A 25,793-nucleotide genomic window follows, 5' to 3' on the forward strand; every position below is an offset into this window, starting at 1 on the left:
GATCTGGACTGGGCTGGGATGTTTTCTCAATGTTCAATTGCTCTTGTATATAAATTTCTTTCTTATACACATGTGTATCAATGGATTTGTTTCTCTAGTCTACCCAGACTAACACAGGGCAGAAAAGAAAAAAGGGGATGTGGATAGTGGGGGAAAAGGGCACTAACCCACACATGAAGAGAGTATTGTTCATTTATAATTTATCAAGGATTCACAAGGGTGGGAGGGTGGTAGAGGAAGGGAAAAAAAAGAATTGCTGATACCAAGGGCTGAAGCAGAAAGAAAACGTTTTGAAAATGATGATGGCAACATATGTACAAATATGCGTGCTACAATTGATGTATGGATTGTTATAGAAGCTGTAAGAGCCCCCAATAAAATTATTTATTTAAAAAAAAGAAAAATGTTTATATAGTCATTGTTTTGGCAATTGAAATAATTTGGTTAATTTTTATATACACAGTAACTTTGAAGTATGTATAACACAAAGAATCGCATGATAAACTAAAGATTTGGGGGCTACAGATGGTAATAAGACTGCACAGGTGGTTACCATCATGTTTATGAACAGTTATGAGTACTAAATGTTATTGTGAAGAAGTTTTGATTACTCAGGTCTCTGGAGTCTGGGAAAACATATAACAGAGCATGAGTTTATAAGACAGTGTGTTCCTGGAGTACTTAAATTGGTAAATATAAGACAATGTGTTCCTGGAGTACTTAAATTGGTAAAGAAAAGTGAGAATGTGTTAAGGAAGATATAGTTTAAGGTTCTTAATACTTTGTAAAATATTGTTGTTTCTTAGGCATTTCCATTTAAATTTCTTATTATCTTTTGCCCCCAGGTATTAACAGCTGAAAAGAAGACTATAGCAGAAAAACACCCTGAATTATCCCCTAGACCCAAGGAAGGTAGTATATTTATGTTGCTTTCTTAGCAGATGGTTAATGCGTACTTGGATGTTACTGTTGTTAAGTGTCATCCAGTCGGTTTTGACGTAGCAGTTCTGTGTACACAGACCAAAAACTGACTGTTCTGTTACATCCTCCTAATAGTTACTTTTACGTCTACTGTTTGAGTCCCTTTGCCAGTCCATCTTATGGGCTTTCTTCCTTTCATGCTCTCCCTATGCTTTACCAAGAATGATAGCCTTTCCCAAGGACTGATCTCTCCCAATAATATGTCCAACTTATGTGAAACGAAGTCACGCCACCATTGCATCTGAGGAGCATGCTGCCTCTACTTCTTACAAGACAGGTTTGTTTGTTTTCTTGGCAACCCGTGATATTTTCAGTATTCTTCAACAGCACCATAATTTAGATGCATCAGTTCTTCTTCAGTCTTCCTTAGTCATCGTCAAACTTTCACATAGACATGAGGCAATTGAAAGTACCATGACTTACTTGGATCAGACACCTCTTAGTCCTTGAAGTCACGTCTTTGCTTTTCAGCATGCTAAAGAGGTTTTATGCAGCAGATGTACCCAATGCAGCATGTTGGTTGAGTTCTTGACTGCTGCTTCCATGAGCACTGATTGTGGATCCAAGCAAGATGAAATTGACATCTTTAATCTTTTCTCCATTTGCCACAATGTTACCTACCAGTTGTAAGGATTTTCTTTTCTTTATATTGAGGCATAATCTTGACTGAAGGCTACAATCCTTGATCTTCATCAGCAAGTGCTTCAAGTTCCCATCACTTTCAGCAAGCATGGTTGTGTCATCTGCTTATCAAAAATTGTTAATTAACCACCAGAGGATGTTCACTGGTACAGATAGGAATTGAAAATAGAGGGAATCCAGGGCGGATGAGCCCTGCAGGACCAGTGGTGAGAGTGGCGAAACAGGGAGGGTAAAGGGAGAGTGGGTAGGAAAGAGGGAACCGATTACAAGGAACTATATGTGACCTCCTCCCTGGGGAACAGACAACCAAAAAGTGGGTGAAGGGAGACGTCGGACAGGGCAAGATATGACAAAATACCAATTTATAAACTATCAAGGGCTCATGAGAGAGGGGGGAGCGGGGAGGGAGGGGAAAAATGAGGACCTAATGTCAGGGGTTTAAGTGGAGAGAAAATGTTTTGAGAATGATGTACAAATGCGCTTTACACAATTGATGTGTGTATGGATTGGGATAACAGTTGTATGAGCCCCTAATAATATGTTTAAAAAAAATTTGTTAATTAACCTTCCTCTAATCTTGATGTCACATTCTTCTTTATATAATCCAACTTCTCTGATGATTTACTCAGCATACAGATTGAAAAAGCATGATAGAGGATACCACCCTGATGTACACCTTTATGAATTGTAAACCATGCTGTACTCTCTTGTTCTGTTTTCACAATAGCCTCTTGGTTCGTACAGGGTCGGCATGAGCACAATGAAGTGTTCTGGGATTCCCATTCTTCTCAAGGCTATCCTTAATTTGTTATGGTGCACAACATTGAATGCTAATGCATAGTCAGTGGGTTAATGGAACATATTCTTTTGATAATGAATCTTTTCAGAAGTTTCGAGGGAAAACCAAGGAGATAAAATGAAATTGAGAGAGCCTGGACCTTTTAAGTAGATAGCCGTGTTCTTTAAATGAAAGGATGTAAAGAGCGTAGTTACCAAGTAAAATAAGACTTGTAGGAATGGTGTAAATTTTTTCCTGAAAGATACCATGAGGTATTTCCCCAAAATCTTTGTTAATTTAGGTCAGAGATTACTGGCCCCTTGACTTTTTTGTTAGAATTTGTCAACCAGCTTTTCTCCTTATTGTATCATTGGTTTCTTAAGCACAGACAATGTTACTCCTCTTGGTATCTCAGAGACTGCACAGTGCCTGCCACCTAGTGGGCACACAGAAATGTTTCTAGATGCATGGTAACAATTCTCATAATTTGGCTGGTGTCCTTTGTAGAGTTCCACTACAATGGATCATGACTTCAAGGGAAGAACAGAGAGTCCTTATAAAAGATATCTTGAAAACCTAATTCTGAACCTGTGAATGCAACCCCATTATCAATTAGGTTAATATGAAGGCATACTGGAGGGGGATGGCAACTAATCCTGTATGATTGAGGTTGTTATAAAATAGAAGGGACAAAGACACAAGGACAGAGACAGGATACCACGTGCTGGTGTATTTTCAAGCCAAGGAATTCATGGGGTTTCCAGAATCTGAGTTAGAGGCATAGAAATGATTCTTCCTCAACGCCTTAGAGAAAAGCAACATGAGACACCGGGTCTGACTTCCTGCCTCCAGTACTGTGAGACATTAATTTTCTATGCTTAGAAGTCACTCAGTGTGTGGTATTTTGTTGCATTATTAAATCAGTACACTAATAAATTATCAGTAGTGGTTTTACCTATAAGTAGTTGGTTAAAAAAAAAAATAACTCACTGCCATTGAGTCAATTCTGACTCAAAGCAACCTTATAGAGTAGAATAGAACTGCCCTTTCGGACAGCGTCCAAGGCTGTAAATCTTATGGAAACAGAAGGTCTCATCTTTCTCCCTTAGAGTGGCTGGTGGGTTTGAACTGGTCACTCTGTCGTGGTTGTAACAACCCACTGTACCATCAGGGCTCCTTTAAGTAGTGTAGTTATTAGGTGCATTTCAAGTTAGGTCCTACTCAGATTGACCCTCACAGAAAACAGCAAAATACTGCCAGGTCCTGCCTCATCCTCACAATGGTTCTTTTCTTTGAGCCTGTTATTGAAGACACTGCCAGTGCATCTTGTAGAGGACCTTACTCTTTTTCACCGCTCCTTGGCTTTACCAAGCATCATGTCCTTCTCCAGGCACTGGTCTTTCCTGCCTGCGAGTCCTCAGTATCTGAGATGAAGTCTCGCTATCCTTGCCTGTAAGGTTGTAGTAGTTGTTGTCTTTGTCTCTTGAGAATTGTAATGTTGCTGTTATTGTTAGGTACCATCAAGTTGGTTCTGACTCATAACAACCTTGTGTCCAACAGAATGACACACTGCCTGATTCTACACCATCCTTATTATTGTTGCTGTGCTTGAATCTATTGCTGCAACCATCTTCCCAGTTCATTCTGTTGAGGGCCTTACTCATTACCACAAATGATATCCTTCCCCAGGGGCTTCTCCCTCTTGATAACATGTCCCAAGAATGCAAGATCTAGTCAGTCTTGCCATGCTTGCTTCTTGGGGCTTTGATGTTCGGTACCTATATATTTATCATTGGTATATCGGCTCGATAAAGTATCTCTTTGATCATCAAATAGTGCCCTTCCTTATGTTTTGCAAGTCTATTTTGTCTCACATTAAAATAGCCACTTTTTCTCAGGTCTAAGGTGTATCTCTTGTAAGTTGCACATAGTTGGAACTTCTGTTTTTTTCCCAATCTGCTGCTCTTTGCCTTTTTATAGGAGTATATAGACAATTATGTTCATGGTAGTGACTAATAGGAAAGACTTCTTTCATGTTGTCATTTGTATGCCTTTACCCCTCATTGCCTTCTCTACCACCAACTCTTGTGGAATTTATTTTAAGGAACTATTTTGAGTCCCTTTTTATTTTCGTGTATATTTTAAATATATCTTCTTTGTGCTGACGATGATTATTACATTTAACATCTTAGATTTAATTAATCTGGTTTAAATTGATATCAATATTGACTTTCAGTATTTTCATGAACTCTTTTTTAAAGTTACATAATGCTTTTTCCCCCTCTTCTTTCATACATATATTGATTGCTAGATTTAAAGAAGTCTTTGTGTTTTTCTTTAGTCCTTTGCACTTATGTAGACTTCTACTTGGGAGGCAGCATTGGCACCCCATCTAAAATGGATGTGCATTACTCACAAGGGGCCCACACTGAAAGACTGAAGGTATAACTGGGGGAGGGGGTGTGTGGAGAACTAGAGCACTCCATCCCTGATGGCCGTAATAGCAATGTGGACGTGTAGGATGCTCTCCTTTTAGACACGATTACTGAAGACTAAAAGGATGTGTGAGTGGTTAGGTAAGCGGGACCTGGACTAGGTAACCCTGAAAGAAATGGGGACTGGAATGATGGCATTTATTATGTCCTTTTCTTTCTTTAAACATAGAGGTATTTGTCTGCTGCTCTGTCATTCTTGTGAGACTTGTGACTATTTGTATGTTTGGCGGGGGAGGGTATCTAAACCAGTAATCCCAGGATAGGCAACCTTACGGAGACAGCTGGACCAATGGTTCCTAGGGGTCAGGAGAAGGGAAAGGGAGCAGGCAGCCAATAATGATGGTACAAGAGAATAGTGAGTGTTCCAAAATTTACGGCGAGGAGTAGGTAACTTTTCTTGACATATTTGAATAATTTAATTGTAGAAATGTGAATGATGGGTAAGCATACTGTGGGGTAGAAGGGGTGTGTGTTAATTAATTAATTACTGTATATACGCGAGTATAAGCCGACTTGAATATCTGCCAAGGCACCTAATTTTACCACAAAACCTGCATTAAAATGTGCTGAAAAACTCGGCTTATGCTCGAGTATATACAGTAACGTGTGTATATGTAACAAGAATCAGATGGGTTTGGGGCTTCTACTTAAACCCTGCCTCAGTACAAGAACAGTTTGTTCTAATAACCTGGCATTCTGTGATGCTCACCTTCCTGACGCAATCGCTGAAGACAAAATGGGTGCATAAGCAAATGTGGTGAAGAAAGCTGATGGTGCCCGGCTATCAATAGATAGCTTCTGGGATCTTAAAGGCTTGGAATTAAATAAGCAGCCAACTAGGAGGGAAGCAACATAGCCCACATGGAAGAAGCACACCAGCCTGTGTGATCATGAAGTGTCAATGGGAAGAGGCATCAGAAGTTCAAAAACATAACCAACTCTATGTGAAAGGGCATGGATGCAATAGAAACCCAACACTCACCTGCAAGGTTGTGTTAATCTGGGTAGACTAAAAAAACAAATTCATAGACATTCATATGTGTATAAGAAAGAGCTTTATATAAAAAGTAAGTATACATTAAGAAAACATCCCACTCCAGTCCAGATCAAGTCCATAAGCCCGATATTAGTCCATACATCCAAAACCAATCTATGAGAGTCCTCGTCACAATCATGAAGCACATTCAATGATGCCGAATGCAGGAAGATCACAGGCCAGTGGTTAGGAAGTCTTGTGGATCCAGTGGAGTTGTAAGCATCTCAATGCTGGCAGGGGTTTCCACGTGGCTCCTCCAGCTTGAGGTACTAATGTAGTTCCGTGTGTCTTGTCAGCTGCAATGTCTCCCAGGGAGTGAGCCTTTGTCCTGCCTCCAGCGAGCTATTGATCTTAGAGCTTCCAAATGAGGTTATCAAGCTGAGACCTGATTGACAGGCTAAAATCCACCCCTTAATTCTTAATCCTCTCAAATTGACAGTCAGTTTGACTGTCAATTCTCTCAAATGGACAGTCACTCTCAGAGGGGCCACATGAAAAGGTTGATAAATTAAGGGTGCGGTTTGGCACTGATGAGCCACATAATTATCCGCTAGTTCTTTAATATTTCCTCTCCTTAATATTAAGGCTGTTATTTGTTTTACCTCATTAATCATGTTAGACTTGCATTTGTTCATTTGTATAAGATTGTTCAGTACTTGAATGTCAAGGTGGATAACCCTTCAGAAACAGTAACATAAGTAATGGTACCCTGAGAGTTTGGGAAGAGAGAGGGGGCAGGGGAAGCTTGGGAATGGGGAGCTGATAGCATTGATGATTGTATAACTCCAGTCGATGGGATTGAACAACAGAATTGTATGTGAATGAATATATTGGATTGTGTAAATATGTCAATAAAACTATTATAAAAAACTATATTATTGTCTTCCAGTCTATTTGTTATTTGTGTTTCCATAAATATAAATTTTTTTGCCTTTGTTTTATTCACTTGAATAGGCTACCATTTCCAGATTGTTTATGTGCCTTTAATTTTTGACTGAGAATAAGACATTTGAATTTTGAAAAGTATTAGTTTTCTCAGTTCCCCTAAATATATGGTACTCTCGTGAGCAACAGATTTCTGCAAAAACTTTTAGGAGCGCTACCCCAACTTATTTTGTTACTCAAATAAAGCAATGCCAATTCACAACCTCTAAGTTAGGGAGAAAAAGAGAAATTTTATTAGAAGGCAACACCATCAGGGAATTTAACAGCAACATAGGCTGTCTTGTTGGCATCCCATCTGAAATCAGAATACGTTGATACTGTAAATGTTTTACTTTGGGATTCATGCCCTATGGAAATTACATACTTTCCTAAATGTTGTATAGTTAACTCAGGCTTAGGGATAATGATGGAATGCAATTATTGACCATTAGCAAGCAGATAGATAATAAGGTTTCTTAAGTCTTAGGACTTAAGAGTGTCTCTGTTGATTAATCAGATAGCAGGAATTAGCTTTTTTTGGCCAATAAGAGAGTCATTTATGATACTGAAGCAATCCTCTTCACTGTCTTAATGATCTCAGAGTTATTTGGACAGCCCTTTCAGGAGACATCTGCATCCAACCTGTGTGCCTCTGAGCAAAACAGAAAGTCATAAAAATTCCAAAGAAAACATGCCGTAAGTTAGGCTGATTATAGTAAGGCTAAGCTTGTGTGAGTTAGACTAACTATAGTGAGTAAGTTAGGCTACAGGAGGTACATTCTTTAGACTTGGATTAATACTCCCTCTTTACCCCGGTGCCATATCCAGCTCAGGCCTGACCAGTGCTTTAGTTTTATATCCATTTTCAGAGATGCAGACACATACCTCAGGGTGGGCAGAACCCTTGGTTGTTGGCCACTGCTTCCTATCTTGCTGTGTAAGGGCTCCAACTCTTGACAAAGTGCAGTTTGGGGCTCTCAGGTCACCTCAAGACTGATCAGAATATATTTCTGATATATATATATAGTTCAAGAAGATCTGCCCTATTTATGTTGAAGCCAGAGACTGGTGTTCTTCATAGGGCCCTAAGACAGTTGTGGGTTTGTAAGCACTGTGGGCTCAGCGGTATTGTGGTTTCAGCCACAGGTTTATGCTCTGGGTTCTGCCACCCAGGAGATTTGTGCTGTTAGTTTCAGAGCCAGAGATTTGGACCCTTCCCAGTGCTTAAGGGAGCGGTGCATTGGTTCGGGTCACTAGAGCTACATAACTGCTGTGCTGTTTGGGAGGGGGGAAGACAGGTCGGAGAAGCATTATTTTATAAGCTATGTGGTTTGTCTTTGTTCTTATTCCATTTGCAGCTCTTGGCTGTGGTTCTTTGCCCTCTAGTTGGAAGTTCTTCAGTGATGAATACATTTAGTTATAGTTGCATTTTGGAGTTTTCTCGTTAGGAGTGTCCGGATTTTCAATTTGCCCATATTACCACATTTCCAGGATGTTCTAATTCTTTTATAACAGCATCCCCCCCACCCTCCCCAATTAGACATTTGGAGAGTGCCTGCAGGTTCGTAGAGATCAGCCACGTTGGCACTCTACTTTTCAGAAATCTGCCATGAACAACCATAGGAGTACAGTTCTACTCTGATGCATAAAAGGGTCATCATGCACTGAAATAAACTCCACAGCAGCTGTAATACGGGCAGCACGGGTCACATATTTGTGTAAAGCTATTCCGGAATCATCTGGAATGCTTCTGAAAACACAGATTCTTGAAAGAAACTCTAAAATGGAATGCACAGCAGAATTAAATAATATGAATTATATTAAAATAATGACATCATCACACTTAAAGATGGTATTTGAACTGTAAATCTTAGGCTACAAACAAAATGAGCTCTAAACAAATATGTATTTAAATACTTTTGTGAGGATATATCTGATGTATCACATAATTCAGGTATTTCTAAAGCTCAATTTAAGAACTTTAAGATATTTTAAAAACTTTATCAATTAGTAGATCCTTCATTAAAACTTTCCCCTCTTAGTAAGATCCTGTGTGCCCAATTATGATTACTCCCTGCCACCCCCCAGTCTCAGGTTAACGACTTGTCTGCTTTCTGCCTCAATTACTGTGCCTCTTCATATAAAGGAAATTTTACAATACCTTATATAGGGTTTCTGAGACAGTAAATCTTTGCAGGATAGCTTCATCTCTCTCTCTCTCAGAGCCATTGATACGTTTGACCTTCAAACCTAGTAGTTAGCAGTCCAATGGCTGTCTCATAGCACTGCCAGGGCTCCTTCTATGTGCGCTAGGACTAAGACATTAGTCACTGTACTGTGAGTAGTGGCAGTGAGGTTTACCACTGTCAGAAACGGGAGTGCTGAGGAGTTAGTTTTGACTCGTGGTTACCATGTGTACAACAGAAAGAAACACTGCCCAGTCTTTTAAATTGATAATTAATATTTGAATCCATGTGCCAACCATTTTGTTTAGGGTCTTTTTGTTGTTGCCCCTCTCCTGAGATAGATATAGAAATAGATATTGTTATACATGCTCACTTTTCTTTTTTTTTCATGCACACTTTCATACATACCAAACACCATGTAAACATTTCATCATATTATCAAAGACAAATAAGACTTTCTGGTTCATGTGAAATAATGACTATTAAAAACATCATCGCGCAGATAAAGTTTAATGGTTAATAGTAAGGGCTCTGAAACCAGACAACTTAGCTTAAAATTTAGGCTTCTATGAACTATGTTTTCTTGTTTGTAATACAGAGAGAATAATACTATATATCAAATATGTGTTATGAAGTGTGAGTGAATCAATGTTATGAATAGTACATGATGCCAACTAATGTGGTGAGGGTTGACTGGATCAAAGGTTCAGTTTCCTCATTTGTAAAATGATGTTGGAATTTGTGTCTAAATTTCTCCCAGCTGTAAAGTTCATCAGATAGTTACTCAACACATGTTGTATGCAAGTCCTTCTATTTACTCAAGATAAAAGTAGAATGAGGCAGAGTTGAACTCTTTAGGAATGTCTAGTGTTATTGGATAGAGACATCTATATTACTATAGTCCTGGGCCACCATTCATTGGGCACCCTCAAAGCAAGCGTTCTAAACCAAGGTCCAGCAACAACCAATTCCATAACCTTGGACTAGTGGTCATCTACTGCTTTTCACAGTGGGACTTAAACCACAGTTTTGAATTGAAATATTACCAGATGGAGATTGTAGTGCCAATAGTATGAAATACCAATGCATACAGAATTAATTCATTTAAATTGTATTTCTTAGCAAACTGAAATATATATAATATTACCTTTTTTTTCTTTGAGTAACTACCTTCATGGATCTGATATAGGCAGCATTGTGGTTGGATGCATGATGATAAAAAATGATAGAGTGTGACTGTGGTTTGCCTATTCGTTTTCCTCGTAACAAACTACGAGATATCATTTTTGAAAATCTATTATGTATCTATATACCTATCATACTATTTATGTGAGTTATATATATATCTTTTCTCCCCACTCTTATGAGTATATGTGTGTGTCTCTGTGTGTGTCTTGTAAAAATTAACTTATTTTCTACCCCTCTCTTTACTTCTGCCCTTGCCCCACCCTCCCTTTAACCATCAAAGTTTATTTCTTCTGGTGTGAAAATCATTTTTCTTGATTTTTTTTTCTCACACAGCATTTGCTAACTTTGCAAAGTTGGGACTAACTTTGCTGAGCATAGTGTCTTCCAAATTCATCCTTATCTTAAAGTTGTTGACAGTTTAATCATTGTTCTTGAGGGATTAATAATATTTCCTTGTATCTATGTCCCTCACTGAAAAACTCACTACCATTGAATCGATCCTGATGCCTTAGAACAGAGTGGAACTGGCCCTGTTGGTTTCCAAGACTGTTCATCTCTATAGGAATAGAAAGTTCGTGTTTCTCCAGCAGAGTGTCTGCTGGTCTAAAACTGCTGACCTTGTGGTTAACAACCCAGTGCGTAGCCCATGTCTTCACAGATGGGCATTTTGAATGTTTCCATGTTTTTGCTATTGTGCATAGTGCTGCCATAAACTAGGGTATGGGTATATCTGTTCACGTTTTGTTCTTTTTTCTTTTGGGGTATATGCCAAGTAGAGAGATTGCTGGGCTGTGTGATATTTCTAATTGCATTTGTTTAAGGAAGGGCCTTCCTGCTTTCTGTAGTGATTATACAGTTCTGCACTCCCAGCAGCTGTGTATGAGGGACCCATGCTCTCCAAATCCTCTCCTGCATTGTCTGTTTTGTTTAGAATTTTGCTATCAATGCTGGTGGCATGGTAATATCTCAACTTTACTTTAATTTGCATTTCTCTTATAGCTAGTGATTGTGAGCGTTTCTCCATATGAATGTTGGCTGTATGGACATCACCTTTGATGAATTGTCCATGTACATAAAGCTTCAGACAGAAAGATTTTAATGTAACTCATCTCTTCCACTGTCATCCTGTTTTATTGTATTTGTGATATACTGACCAATTCATATGAACATATAACCAGTTAAAATAGTTATTATTTGTATATATTTTTTCTTTAATAGGAAATTTCACATCTAATAATGCAAATGAACCTACAGAGATAATATGGAGTTCCAGTGGAAGTGATCAGTCACATGAAGAAAAGCCAATTTCTAATTCACCAAATGATAACAGACAGTATTCTAGAATAGACAGGTTTTGCAACAGAAGAAGTTTGTGTCTAGAAGATGGAGCCAGTGAAGGTAAATTGATAAATTCATGGGGCACCCAGTTTCTGTTGTATGTTGAGTTCAAGGTTGGGAAAACTATTCATGTTTTAAGGCATTGTTATTTTACTGTACCCTAGCCTCTATACTAAGTGCTCTGGATATATTTTTCTCACATAGTATTAGTTTTTAAATGTTTTATTTCTGCTAGATTAAAAACCTGTGTCCTTGGACCACATGTTTGGACCTGGTGGGAAGAAGACTGAACTGAAAATGTCAAATTATTTTTCTCTTAAGAATTGTTTCTTCCATTTTTCTCCTTTTTGATAATTTCTTAACTTACTGGAAAACTCAGTAGTTTTATCTATGAAATCTTGGTCATCTAATAGTCTTCCCTGCTTCATAAAATTATTGTGACCAAATGAAAGCCCCTTTGTGGTAATTCATTTTATAACACTCATCACATTGCCGTAAAAGTGCTTATATATTTGTGGGCTTCCCATGATAGGAACGAGCATTCTCTCCTTGGCTTATTTTGTATCTTCAGTGTCTAAAATGGTGTGACAGACCGCACAAAGATACTTATTTTATCGAATGAATGAATGAGTGATACACAAATGTGCAGTATGGCAGCAGAATGTTTATTTGAATAATTACTATTAGTTCTTCAAAGATAGCAGGTTAGAATTAATATATTTTATGATTTATAATAAAATTTATTTTGGTAAATAAATTTAATAAGCATTTATAATATTCAATAAATGTGTTTTCGTAAACAAATATGATATTTTATTCTGTATGTATTATGTATTATTTATGTGAATGAAAATTATGTCGTTTTATGAGTTGAGATTTTCAAAAGAGGCATCTAAATAATAATGCTTGTTTTATGAACTGTATACTAAATTGAACTGATTCTGTATAATGTAGTCTATAGACAAACATTTGAATGAAAATGCTTAAAAAATTCTAATAGATGACTGTGAAGTAAACTGGCTTAATTAACAGTAGAGTACTAGGGTGTAAAGTAGAATGGCAAGCCTTGTTTACCAATGATGAAAATTTTCTCATTGATGTATGAAAAGAAAAACCAAGGTGTAAAAGAAAAAAGTATTAATATATTATTTCACGAACATGCTAGAAAACTCTGGAAGGATGTATATACAATCAATGAAATTAGATGAATTTGAGATGGACATAAGAATGGAGCAATAGAATAGAGATAAGCGTAGAGATGTATGATTACTTTTACTATACACCTTTTAATATATTTGTTAACATCATTAAGTGACATAGACATAAATCCTCAAATTATGAAAATATTGAAAGTAAAAATTAAAGTAACAACAAAGCTAACTGCAAGATAAAAATCCTATTTTTCAGATGAACTACAATTTATTGACTGGGAAATAGATAGTGACAGGGATGATGCTAATGGAAGTGATGAATTTAAAGAAGGTGAGAGTACTGTGGAGATATCAGACTGTGCTTCTGGTGCAAGTTCTTGCTCCTTGACAAGGGAAGAGAGGCTGTCTGAGCTTCCCCAGGTAAGAATTAATGATTCAAACATTGTTGTTGTTTTTTTAATGTTGTTGCTAATCAAACCTTTTAGTGTTTTGTTTTGTTTTCCCCCTTCTCTTCCTTCAGGGACAACCATTTTGGGTCCTTTTAGAGAGTCCTTTTGCCCTTTGCCTCTTTCTCTCTAAACAGCATGCTTGTTTCGTATTTTCAAATGTAAATAAATATTTTAGATCTCTTCATACCTCATTACACACTAAATCTTTCCTTTTCTTCCATCCTATCATGCTGGAATATCATGATTTGCCTGGATTAGTAGTTAGAATTTATGTAGTTATGAATAATAAAATTGATAACCAAGGTAAATATTAACTAACCATGGTTCTTTTTCATGAGCACACAACTTTTGCCCCTTTTGGTAATAATTCTTTTATTTTTTGGTTGTTTAGTTTTACTATCAGTAATAAATTATACTTTTCCACCAAGACTATCTCTCTCATTAAGATTTTTAGACATCTAGACACCTCTATCAGTTTTATTTTCTTGAAGATCTCTTGCCACAGCCTGCTAGCCAACTTTAATTTGAACTGATGTACTACTACTGCTTGCTGTACATTGCTGTCTTAGAGCTGTCTACCTTTACTGTAATTCTGGGATTTCCTCTCTCTCTCCTGCCTCCTTACCTCCTCATTGTATCACCTCCATACAGGTACCTTGGCTTCCTCTGTATTGGTTATTGCCCTCATTTTTGTCCATTGTATCAGTAACATCTCAACAAAGGTAGTCTAGTGGTTTTGACTTGGGCTGTGATCTTCATGGTTAGCACTGTGAAACCACTAACTGCTCCATGGGAGCATGACGGGGACTTTCTACTCCCATAATCGGTTGCCGTCTGGGAAACCCAAATCGCTGAGTTGGCATCAACTTGATGGCAGTGAATTTGATTTTGGCCAATTTAACATTGGCAAGGACTGGATAGAAAAGAGTTGCTGCTGGTTCAACTGGAAATTCATGCAGCTATGTTACAATGTAATTTGGTTATCTCTCGAAAACTGAAGATGTTTTTTACTTTTTAAATTCAAGATTCTGCTCTTAGATAAATACTCTTGATATTTTCAGAGGTAGGTTATAACCTATTGGTGAGTTCAGTAATTGATTCTGTGGCTTTAAAATATACAGTGGGATAAAACAAGTTGATAGAATGCATGGCAGTTTGTTTGTCACCATTCATTGTAGACTGTGTTTCTTTGCCTGGTATCTGGATTTTCTCAGCAGCAGGGCCTGGGTCCCCTCTTGGTAAGGAAGTGGGGAAGTGATCCCGGTACAGTTAACAGACAGATGACATCATCATCATTCTAGTTAACCGTGTGGTCACTTGGAACTTAGCACTCGGGAAACTCTGATAGGCACAGAATTATACTCCAGGACCTGCAAGGAAACTAGAGTATGTTTAGATCCCAATTCTTCTTTGAATGCTCGAGGGCAGCTTGTTGGTAGGGTTTGGAGCAAGACTGTTTCCCAAGTCTGGAAAAAAAATGGGTTCAAGCAACCAGAGGCAATGCCATACGGTGCTGGAAATTGGGAATTGAGCCATCCTCACTGATTTTGTATTGTTTTAAAACTTGCTGCCATTGAGTCAATTAGTTCTCCAAAATTAGAACTTTTCTTTAGTGCGTGAGACATTTATTATATTTTGCTTCATGTGCGTGTTTTTAGAAATGGAATATATTTATATATATGGTTGGAAACTTATTATGCAGTTGAATTGCACTTTAATTCAGTGGGTAGTATTAATTGTAATTCAGGTTTATTTCAAGTCCATTGCCCAAGGTGGAATGTTATTGATTGAGAAGACAGTCTGGCCTATAAACAGGGTTTCCTTCAGTTCTGTGCTTATACCTCATGATGGTAGCAGTAGCTAACATGAGTGCTTCTTTATGGTTGGGTACTAGTCTAATTACTTTACATTCATTTGGTAATTTAAATCTTACAATAACTATACAAAGGAGGAACTATTATTACCATTCCTGTTTTCCAGAGGAGAGCTCTGAGACCCAGAGAGTTTGACAACTTTCTCCAAGATTATACAGTAGTAAGTGCCTGGGCTTGGTATTCTCCCTGAGGGTCTCTGGCTACTAGCCACTTGGCTATGATTTCATAGTAGTAATAGAAATGACAGCATTGGTCACAACACAGTAACCCAGAAGACTTACTATGTATTAGGCACTTTGCTAAGTGCATATTATTTTATGCACATTGCTAACGGCCATCAAGTTAATTCTGACTCATTGTGACCCAAAGGCCAGAGTCGATCAGCCCCTTAGGGTTTCCGTGACTGTAAGTTTTTATGGGCGCACATAGCCTCGTTTTGCTCCCATGGAATGATTGATGGTTTGGGACTGCCAGTCTTAGGCTTAACGGCCCGTTGTTTAACTCACATTCCACTGGGGCTGCTGAGATTGTGTGAGCTGGATACTATTAATTCCATAAAATGTGAGCGCAACTTTTAAAAAATGGCACATTGAGAATCCAGTTCACATAGTCTGCTCCTAGATGATCTTAACTGCTATGCTGTGTTGACGTGGAGTATAACATAACTGTAAAACATGGAGGACAGAACCACAGCCCTGTCTTTGAAACATTTGGCAAATGCGTTGTGACTGGTGGATTTTCCATCATGTCCAGCAGGCAACAGCACTTCAATATTGCCCTGCCCTCTGGGTTTCTTCAGTTAGTCTAGCACCATCTTCAAAAAGGCATTCCTGTAGAGGGCAGCAGAGACAAAGCAATGTAGCTGTGTTTTCAGGTGGAACTATGAAGTAAATCTGATTTAGGTGATCCTTATTATGTAATTCTCTTGTATCTTATGTAGTGACACCTATAGAAATACTAATAAGCAGTAGATATAGTATCAGGTAACCTGAGTGAGGTTCTTTGGAAAGTGAGCAACAGAATAGCTAAAAGGTCTGAAAACAGTTCAGGCAGTGTTCAAGAACGCAAGAAACTTTGATTGACGGACGAACTTGAAGTGTAGACTTACTGTTTTGATAGATGCTTTATTTGTGCCTTTGTTACCCGTAGGGACTTCATCCAAGAGACTAATAACGCATAGAAGATATGAACGCCTAGACGCATTTGGACAGTATAGGCACAGACACCCATTTGCGTCCTTACTTGGAGACACAAAGTAACCTCGTGAAATTGTAAAGTGTCTGTGAATGTAATGAGCATATTTGCGATTCTGTGTCCTGTACTTATTTCCATTAACTTCTATTTCTATACGTTTATGAAAACATTGCCTATCTCATTTTTAATCTGATTTTAAGGTGACTGAGACTAGAATGAGGTGACTAAGCATGTATTAATGGTTAATATCTAAGAATTGTTCATTATATTCATCTTATAAAGAGATAAAGGAATTTAATTATGACCACAAAAACAAATGCATCTTAGAAACCCTCTTTCACATGTAATTATTTTATATTAAAAAGGAAAATTTGGAATTAAAAAAAATTAGATGATTATGTGAAGGGGCTTCAAAAAGTTCATAGAAAAAAGATAGAATTAAAAGATAATAAGATTTTTCCATGAAATTTTTTTTGCTTGTTTCAGAAATTTTAATACTCGAAAAATATGGAGAGCTTCATGAATTTGCGTGTCATCCTTGCGCAGGGGCCATGCCAATCTTTGCTGTATCGTTCCAATTTTAGTATATGTGCCGCTGAAGGGAGCACTCCATGGTTTTTTTAAGACCTTTTATATTTCAATGATTTTGTTATGGAAACACTACATTTAAAAAAATTCATGTCTAAATGTGTTCTCCTGGCCAAAAAAAAGAGACAGGAATGTTATATTTAAGGGCTGCTTATTTTTGAGTTGTTTATATTATAATTAATGTACCATATGATCTAGCTCTTCATGATCTCATAAGAACTTTTTTTTTGCTTTTATTCTCTTTATAAAAGTGGATAGCTCTGCATAATAATGATCATTTGTAGCATCTATGACAAAAATTCTATCCTTATCTCTAATCTCCCTTTGTACTTGACTGAACATTAGTTTATGAGATAGTATGACGGGGACTCTGTCGATTTGTCTTTTACTCTGATTCTTTTTCCCCACTCCTTCTTGGGTTTCCCTTGTTCCTTTCTTTCTTCCTTTAATTTACCCATTAGTTATGTTTTCTGATGTGCTTTGAGAACTACAAAATAGAAGTACTGCAGTAGGATATATTAAAGAGTCTTAGTGGCAAAGTGGGTTAAGTGTTGGACTATTAACTGAAAAGTTGGCAGTTTGAACCCACCAGCTGCTCTGGGAGAAAGATGAGGCAGTGTGTTTCTGTAAAAATGTACAGCCTTCATAACCCTACAGAGCAGTTCTACTCTGTTCTATCAGGGCTAATTACTATGAGTTGGAATTGATATCATGACAGTGGGTTTAGGGTAGGATATAGAAGATGACTTCAAAATGTTCATGGAAAATGGAATTAAAAGAAAATGGATTTTTTACACAAACCCTGTGGAGCCTCTTTGTATTGTTGCAATGATACCATGTCAAAAATGATGTAAGTGGCATAGGGTGATTTTTTTTTTTTATAGTCTTCTTGTGGTCTAATTTTAGAAATAATCTTTAGAAGTTTCACTTCCAGTAATGACCAAGTAGCTATGTCAAACCAACTTTCCATCAAAAACCAATTACAATTTATGTATAAAGAATCAAAAACATTAATGTGGTGCCATATGACTGACTTATTTTGAGTTTATTGTAACTGCTCAAGGAAATAAAGAAAAAGAATATATATATAATGAATGAGCAGACAGGTAATAACAGCAGAAAAATAAACACTAGGAAAAAGAACCAAGTTGTTTAGTCAGTGAACTAGACTGAGCATCAGAAGGACTGAATCTGAGGGAAAAAAATTATTAAAAATTTAATTGATCTCAGTGACTGGTAGGATACAATCAAAACTCCTACCATATGTATTGAAAGAGTCTGGTGGTTTTAGTTATATGTTGGACTGCTAACCTCAAGCCCAGCAGTTTGAAACCACCCACTGATCATTGGGAAGAAGATGAGGCTTTCTACTCTCTTTTTTTTTTTTTTCAATCGTGCAATATGTGATTTAATTTTAGTTACTAGTCTCAACATAGAATTCTGTACATATGTTTATAGAAGAGATTGTTCTTTAAAGGATGGTTTGTCAAGTTTGGGTGTCAAGATCCTGATAGTTTCAGAAGTTTTGTGCCTTCCTTTTACTTATCTCGAAAAACTATAGATCATGGTAATATGTAGTTCATGTAGGGGAAAGTTTAAGAGTTTTTATTACTGTGCTATTTTAATCACAGAATATTTTATAGCTAGTCTTTAATAATCTATATCAGTTGCTAGACTTATTAGATTTCTAAATTAAGAATTAATTTCATCATTCATATTTATCATATATAATTATTTATTCCTTATACAAGGTGTTATTTATTTACCATAGATAATAGTATTTATATTACTTATATAGTGACTTTGTCTTAATGAAAATTTCCTTGTTAACTATCACTGATCACAATATTTCAATATGTTTATTTATCAATTCAATGCATGTTTATTAGTTTCCTAGGATGTGGTTTGGGGAACCATGGTGTACGTGGCTTATGGAGGCTTTCTACTCTCATACAGCCTTGGAAACCCACAGGGGCAACTCTGCTCTGTCTCCAGGGTTGCTGTGCGCCAAGGTCTGCTTGATGGCAGTGAGTGAGCTGAGTGTCTTAGGAGTCCTACAAGAACAGGGGGGAATTAGGTCCACTTATGGAAGAGTAGAAGGAACCTGATAGCATAGCTATTACACATTTGGCTGCTAACTTCAAGGACAGCAGTTGAAAAGCACCAGCTTCTCTGGGAGAAAGATGGGGCTTTCCACTCCTGTAAAGAGTTACAGTCTCAGAAACGCACAGGGGGAGTTCTAACCTGTCCTAAAGGGTCACTGTGAGTCTGCATCAACTCTATTACGAGAGTTTTATTTTTTTGTTCTTTGTTTTTAATGAAGGAATAATGGCTGAAAATATTCTCAAATTGGTGAAAGAGATAAACTCACAGATGAAAGAAAGTCAGTGAATTCCAAGCAAATTAAATAGAAGAAAAATCACACAGAGACATCTCATAGGGTGCTAAAAACCAAAGACTAGGAGAAAATCTTGAAAACACTCAGATTGGGTTGTAGCTGATGAGTCATCAAAAACAGTGCAGGCCAGAGAACAATAAAACAGTTATCTTTAAAATGCTAGCAATTAAAAAGTTTTAGTTTGAGAGCCAGTGAAAATATTTTTCAAATACCAAAGTACTTGACTTTGTAAAGTCATTTTCAGATAAAATATACATACAAATACTATCACTGTAACAGATGGAAACTCAGATCTGTTTGTATGAAATAAAGAGTCTATAGGAGTAAATATATAGATATATTTATAGTTTCTAAATATAAAAGTCTTCCCCCATTTACCAAAACTTACAATGAAACCAAAAGTTATTATGTGTCATTATTTTATATGTAGATGTCATGGATAGTTTTCATATAAAGGTTTGGGGGGTAAATAAATAGAACTATATGCTTAACTAGATTCTTATCTTATGGGAAGTGAAAGAATAATAACTATAATCCATTGTAAAATGTTAAGAGATTTTATATTGTAATTCTTAATGCAAACACAAAACAAAACAAACAAATAAAAACAACAAAGGGGCATGACTCAAAAATGAGAAAAGTCAGAGTGGAACTAGAAAATATATTCAATGAATCTAAAAGATGGTATAAAGGAAAAAACAATATAAAACAAATGGCATGAAAAAAAATAAAACAAATGGCCTGAAAAGAAAACAAATAGCAAAATCATGGACCTAGACTAATTCTATCAATTATTGCAATAAATGAAAATATATTTAATATTCTTTTTTAAATATTGATTCACACACTGAATACAATAAGGTCTCCTGATATGCTTTCCACAAGGCATTTTTTGTGTTATTACAGATTGATGACAGTGAATGCATATGAGAAAACAGCATGCAAATAGTAAGCATAAGAAAACTGAAGTGTGTCTATTCATGATAAAGTAAACTTTTAGACACTATTGTTGGAGATAAAGAAGGGTATTGTATAGTCATAAAATGGTCAGTTCACCAGGAAGACTCATCAATCATGTATGTTTAAGCGCCTAATAATAGACCTACCTGATAGATGGAAAAATTAACTCTCTAACAGAGAAATCTAAACCTCCCCCCCACCACCACCAAAAAACAAAGAATAAGAAGACAGCTATAGCAAGAAGAGTGAGCTGGGAGTAAGTGGAGTAACGTACTTACTCCTGCAATGCTCTACTTGCTGTATTAATGTGTCCATTATTTTGCTAGACCTGTGTCTGAAATTGTTAGTGAATATTGTATGTAAGTTTTGCCTGACCACCAACTCCCATTTTTGTGTAAATATATCCAGCCATGTAAAGATTTATTCTGTATAAGTCAATAATCCATATATTGCAATATGTACCGTATAATCTTGTGTGTAAGCCGTTTTTTTCCAGCACATTTTTAATGCAGTTTTTGTGGTAAAATTAGGTGCCTCGGCTGATATTCAGGTCAGCTTTTACTCGAGTATATACAGTAGTTAGCATACACTTGCTCAATCTCCTTGTCTCAGTGGTGTTTTAAATTTAGTGCCATTGGCTAAATCAATGACACTGAAAAACAGAACGACCTTATGCTGTAGGGAGATGATCAATAAGACTCTGGATCACAAAATAGCAAAAATGTCTCTAAGGTTGAACTAGAGGTGGATAGAAAGCATAGATTCAGGAATGAAGTTTGAGCTAACATTTCATCCTAGCTCCAGTCTGGGAAGAGTTTGTTCTTGTGACAAGGTCCTGCTTGATACTCGACTTCAGGAAGAAAACACAGACGATATGGGTGCCATAGCAAGTGTGGTGGAGAAATCAGATGGTGCCCGGCTATTAGAAAGAATAACGTCTGGGATCTTAAAAGCTTGTTTTCAAACAAGCAGCCATCTAAGTGAGATGTCAACTAAGTCCACGTGGAAGAAGTACATCAACATTAGTGATCCAAGGATTTTCAATTATATAATCCAAATCTAAAAGGGAATATTATCAGAGTTTAAATTGTGAAACTCTGGTTTGCAGTAGGCTATGGATGACAGTGGAACCCCAAAATACCTTTGCAGTATCTATACAGGGAATGAGCCTCTAGTAATTTCCCTCTGACCATAACTGAGGTCTGGGAATAACCTGGTTATCAGACAGAGTATTGTAGAGATGACTATCATAGATTAAAATGATAAATCTGACTTGAATTGTTAAAACCTTGTCAGTAGATCTCCCTTTTGATATGCTTCGTGCTTGACGTGGTTTCCAATATTTTCTCTGGTTTTTTTTCAAAGTGAGGTTTCTCTCTTACATTTTGTTATTTGCCTTCTTGACTCTTTGTTAAGTATGTTTCTGTGTTTTGGTATATGAAACCCAAGGTAGATGGCTCTATAGAGACAACTAGAACAAGGGTTATGGGGGAGATGGCAGGGGAGGGGAGAGGAATAGGACATTTTCCAAGGGGAATTAAGTACAAGAAGGAAGAAAAGGTTTGGAAACTGATTGTGGTGGCCATTATACAACACTGCTTGATATGATTGAACTATTAAATGGTATGATGTCTGGATTAGGTCCTAAAATGGTTTGAAAGAAAATAATAACAATAATTTAGGACATTACAAGATTTGAAAAACATTATCAACCATCTTGACCTAATATTTTTATTTAATATTTGTAGAATATCACATGCAACTAGACTTCAATAAAACGCACAGTTTATTCAAGTACACATTTTATATATATCAACATAAATCTTTATTAGAAGAGACGTACACAGGGTTGCTCTGATTCTAATCTTACCTAACAATAATATGGATCATACATTGTGGGTCTCAAAAATTTTCAAATGGTTGAGTCCTAAGAGAGTAGATATTTTAACCCCCCAAATTAAAAGAGGAATCAGTTGTAATAGGATATTCTGGAAATACAAATATATTAGGATATTAAACAATGTTAATAATCCCCAATTGATCTATAAACTTAAAAAATTTTGACACACTGATTCTCAAATCATATGGAAATGGAAAAGTACGTAAGTTAATTAAAGCAACCTGGAGGGATAAGTATAAAGTATATTGACTTCTGCTACTTAGTTTCAGGATTTACTCTAATACTGTCATAATCAAGATTGTAATACCGACATATGGATATAAGGATAGATCAAATAAATAAAAGATAGTCCAGAAGTCTATCCACACTTAAAAGACAGTATATTTTTGACAATGGAAGCAATCCTATTGGGGTACATTAAGGCTTTACAACAGACCTGAAGCAACTATATATCCATATAGATAAAAATTTACCCTACACCTCTACCTCTCACTGGTCTTAGAAGTTAAATCCAAATGAACCATAGATCTAATTGTGAAAGCTAAAACTATAAAACTGCTAGAAGAAAAATAGAAATAGAAAACATAATCATGACTTGTAGATAGAAATTTCTTTGACAGGTTGCAGAAAAAGCAATAATCATAAAAAATAAAATTGATATACTTTATCAAAATAAAAAAATCTGTTCACAAAAAGATACTAAAGATACTATTGAGAGATGGAGAAAGTGTTTGCAAAATATACAAGGAGACTTCGGAAGACTTGTGGGAAATGGAATGAAAGGATTATGAGATTTTTGGTCTCTTCCCCCATCACACCTCTTGCCTCTGCCATAGCCTTCAGTGTCTGCGTCTGTGGGTATGAAAACCTGATTTTTCATTTATAATGGAGGTGTCATCTAATATTTGTCTTTTTTGTGATTGACTAGCTTTGCTAAGCATAATGTCTTAAAATTCATCCATGTCATGAGGTGTCTGACAATTTCATTATTATTTTTTAGAGATGCATAGTTTATATGTACATATCAAAGTTTATCCATTCTTCCATAGGCAGACTGGCTGGTTGTTTGTCTTTTTGCTTTTACAGCTAGAGCTGCAATAAGCATGAGCGTGCCTTTCTATTAGTATGTTGTTCTTTATTCCTTTGGGGTATGTACCACGTAGAGAGGTTGGAGGGTACTTCTCTTCTAATTTGTTCAAGGAAATGTCATACCGTTTTCCTTAATGGCCATGCAAGCATCCTCACCAGCACTGTTTGGCCACCTGGATGTTATCTTTAGTGAATTGTCTATTCATGTATTCTGCTCATTTTTTTGGATTGGGTTATATGATTTTATTTCCTATTTGGTGTTGCAGCTTCATATAGATTTTCTAGATTAGCCCTTTAACTGGTACATCATTGCTACTTAACACCACCACCCCCCCCACACACACACACACTCAAACTATGTGTTTCCTTTTTTGATATACATAAATGTTGTGCTTTTAGGAGGTCCCGTCCTGTATGTTTTCTTCTGTAGTGATAACCATTATGTTTGTTAGTGGATTTATGCCTTGTATTAAGGCCTTTAAGTTTGTCCCTATTTTTTTCATTGATGATAATTAGAGTTCTACTGTTCATATTTAAGTCTTTAATCCCTTGAGTTTGTTTTTTTATATGGTGTTAGATATGGGTACTGTTTCATTCTTTTGCAAACAGAGATCCAATTTTGCCAACACTATTTGTTGAAAAGACTATCTCTTCCCCGTTAATGTGTTTTAGTTCACTATAAAAACAAAAACAAAAAACAACAGGTGTCTGTAGGTGCATAGTTTTATTTCTGGGTTCTGGGTTCTCATCTATTGCTCTACATAACTATCATTGTACAACTATAAAGCTATTTTTATTACCCTGTCTGAATAATGGGTTTTGAAATTGGGGAGTGAGAAACCTCTAGAGGTTTTGTTTGTTTGTTTAACAATGTGTTGTTTAACCTGGTTTTCTTTTTTTCCTTTCCATGTGAAGTTAATAATTAGTTTCTTTCTATTTTTTGAAGACTTATGCCGGTATTTGAATTTGAATTGCATTGAATTTATAGAGTGCTCTTGGTAATATTGACATTTTCACTATATCCAGTCTTTCTATCCATGAATACAAAGCATTTTTTTCATTTACGCAAGCCTCTTTTGTTTTCTTGCAGAATGTTTTATCGTTTTCTTTGGATAAGCCTTTTGCTTCTCTGGTTATATTTATTCCTAAGTGTTTTATCTTTTGGAGTGGGTACTTTAAATAGTATTAATTTTGAATTTCCTTTTCATGGTGCTCTTCTTTAATATATGAGAGTCCTATTGAAATTTGTATATTGCTCATATATCCTGCTATGTGGTCAAATTTTTCAATTAGCTCCAGCAATTTTCTATTAAGTCTTTGGGGTTTTCTGTATATAAGAGCATACCATCAGCAACTGGAGTTTTGCTTCTTCTTTGTCTATTTGGATGCCTTAGATTTTTTTTGATGTCTAGTAACTCTAGCTATTATTGGCTGAATAAGAATCAACACATTTGAATTGCGGTGCTGGAGAAAAATCTTGAAAGTACCATGAGCTGCTAAAAGAACAAGCAAATCTGGCATTGGAAGAAGTGTAGCTAGAGTGCTCCTTAGGGGGAAAGATGAAAGAGTTTGACTTACATACTTTGGACATGTTGTCGGGAGAGACCAGTCCCTGCAGAAGGATATCATGCTTGGTCAAGTGGAGGGTCACCGAAAAAAGAGGACAGTCCTTGAAAAGATGGATTGACACAGTGGCTGCAACACTGGGCTCAGGTGTAGGAACAATTGTGAGGATGATGCAGGACTGAACAGTCTTTTGTTGTGTTGTGCATAGGGTTGTTATGGATTGGAACCAACTCCGTAGACACCTAACAACAGGCAATAATAGCTCTGGCTAAGATTCCAGGACTGTATTTAAGAGTGGTGACAAAGGGCAACTCTGTCTGGTTCCCATTCGGGGTGAAATGTTTCATCTTCTCTCCGTTGAGGGAAGTGGTTGCTGTTGATTTTGCATGTGTGACATTGTGCTTTGCATAAAGTAGACTTCAACAAATTTGAAAACCTGTTAGAAATGGACAAGTTTCTAGAAGCATGTTACTTACCTAAATGAACACAAATTGATATAGAAAAACATAACAGACCTACGACACAGGAAGAAATAACACCTGGTCATTAAAATCCTCCCAACATCAAAAAGTCCAGAACCAGATAGTTTGACTGGGAAATTATACCAAACATGTAGAGAGAAGTTAATAATAATTCTACACAAATATTCCAGAATATAGAAAATGATAACACACTACCAAAATTATTTTATGAAGCAAGTAAAATAAGCCTGATACAAAAATCAAGGAAAGACATTATTGGAATAGAAACCCTTATGAACACAAACGCTAAAATTTTCAACAAAATTCTAGCTAACAGAGCTCAAGAAAACACTAGCAAAGAATGCATCATGATGAAGTGGAATTTATAGCAGGTATATGAGGATGGTTCAATAAGAGAAAAAGCATCAATGTAATCCACCATATAAATAAAACAAAATAATCGTATAATTATATCAATTGATGCAGAAAACGCATTTGATAAAAGTCAACATTGTTCTTGAAAAAACACTCAATGAAATAAAACATACAACTTTCCTCTAGTTCCTACATGCTTCCTCCTCCACCCCACTATCAT

The 25,793-nt window shown here is 36.5% G+C and overlaps 1 protein-coding gene and 1 non-coding gene across 2 annotated transcripts in view; one reads left to right on the forward strand and one right to left on the reverse strand.

The window, feature by feature from the left end:
- The window catches only part of SPIDR (scaffold protein involved in DNA repair), a 229,688-nt gene that overhangs the window by 12,594 nt on the left and 191,301 nt on the right, over window positions 1–25,793 (forward strand). The window contains exons 3-5 of the mRNA XM_045291525.1: window positions 846–912; window positions 11,449–11,628; window positions 12,976–13,139. Coding sequence (XP_045147460.1) covers window positions 846–912; window positions 11,449–11,628; window positions 12,976–13,139 — 411 coding nt within the window. The remainder of the gene's footprint in view (window positions 1–845; window positions 913–11,448; window positions 11,629–12,975; window positions 13,140–25,793) is intronic.
- On the reverse strand, window positions 16,738–16,844 carry LOC115868729. The gene has a single exon (XR_004045739.1). It is a non-coding gene; the product is annotated as a U6 spliceosomal RNA (small nuclear RNA).

This window comes from Echinops telfairi, unplaced genomic scaffold (assembly GCF_000313985.2).
Source record: "Echinops telfairi isolate 266 unplaced genomic scaffold, ASM31398v2 ScPeMD7_1;HRSCAF=3_0, whole genome shotgun sequence".
NCBI lineage: Eukaryota > Metazoa > Chordata > Mammalia > Afrosoricida > Tenrecidae > Echinops > Echinops telfairi.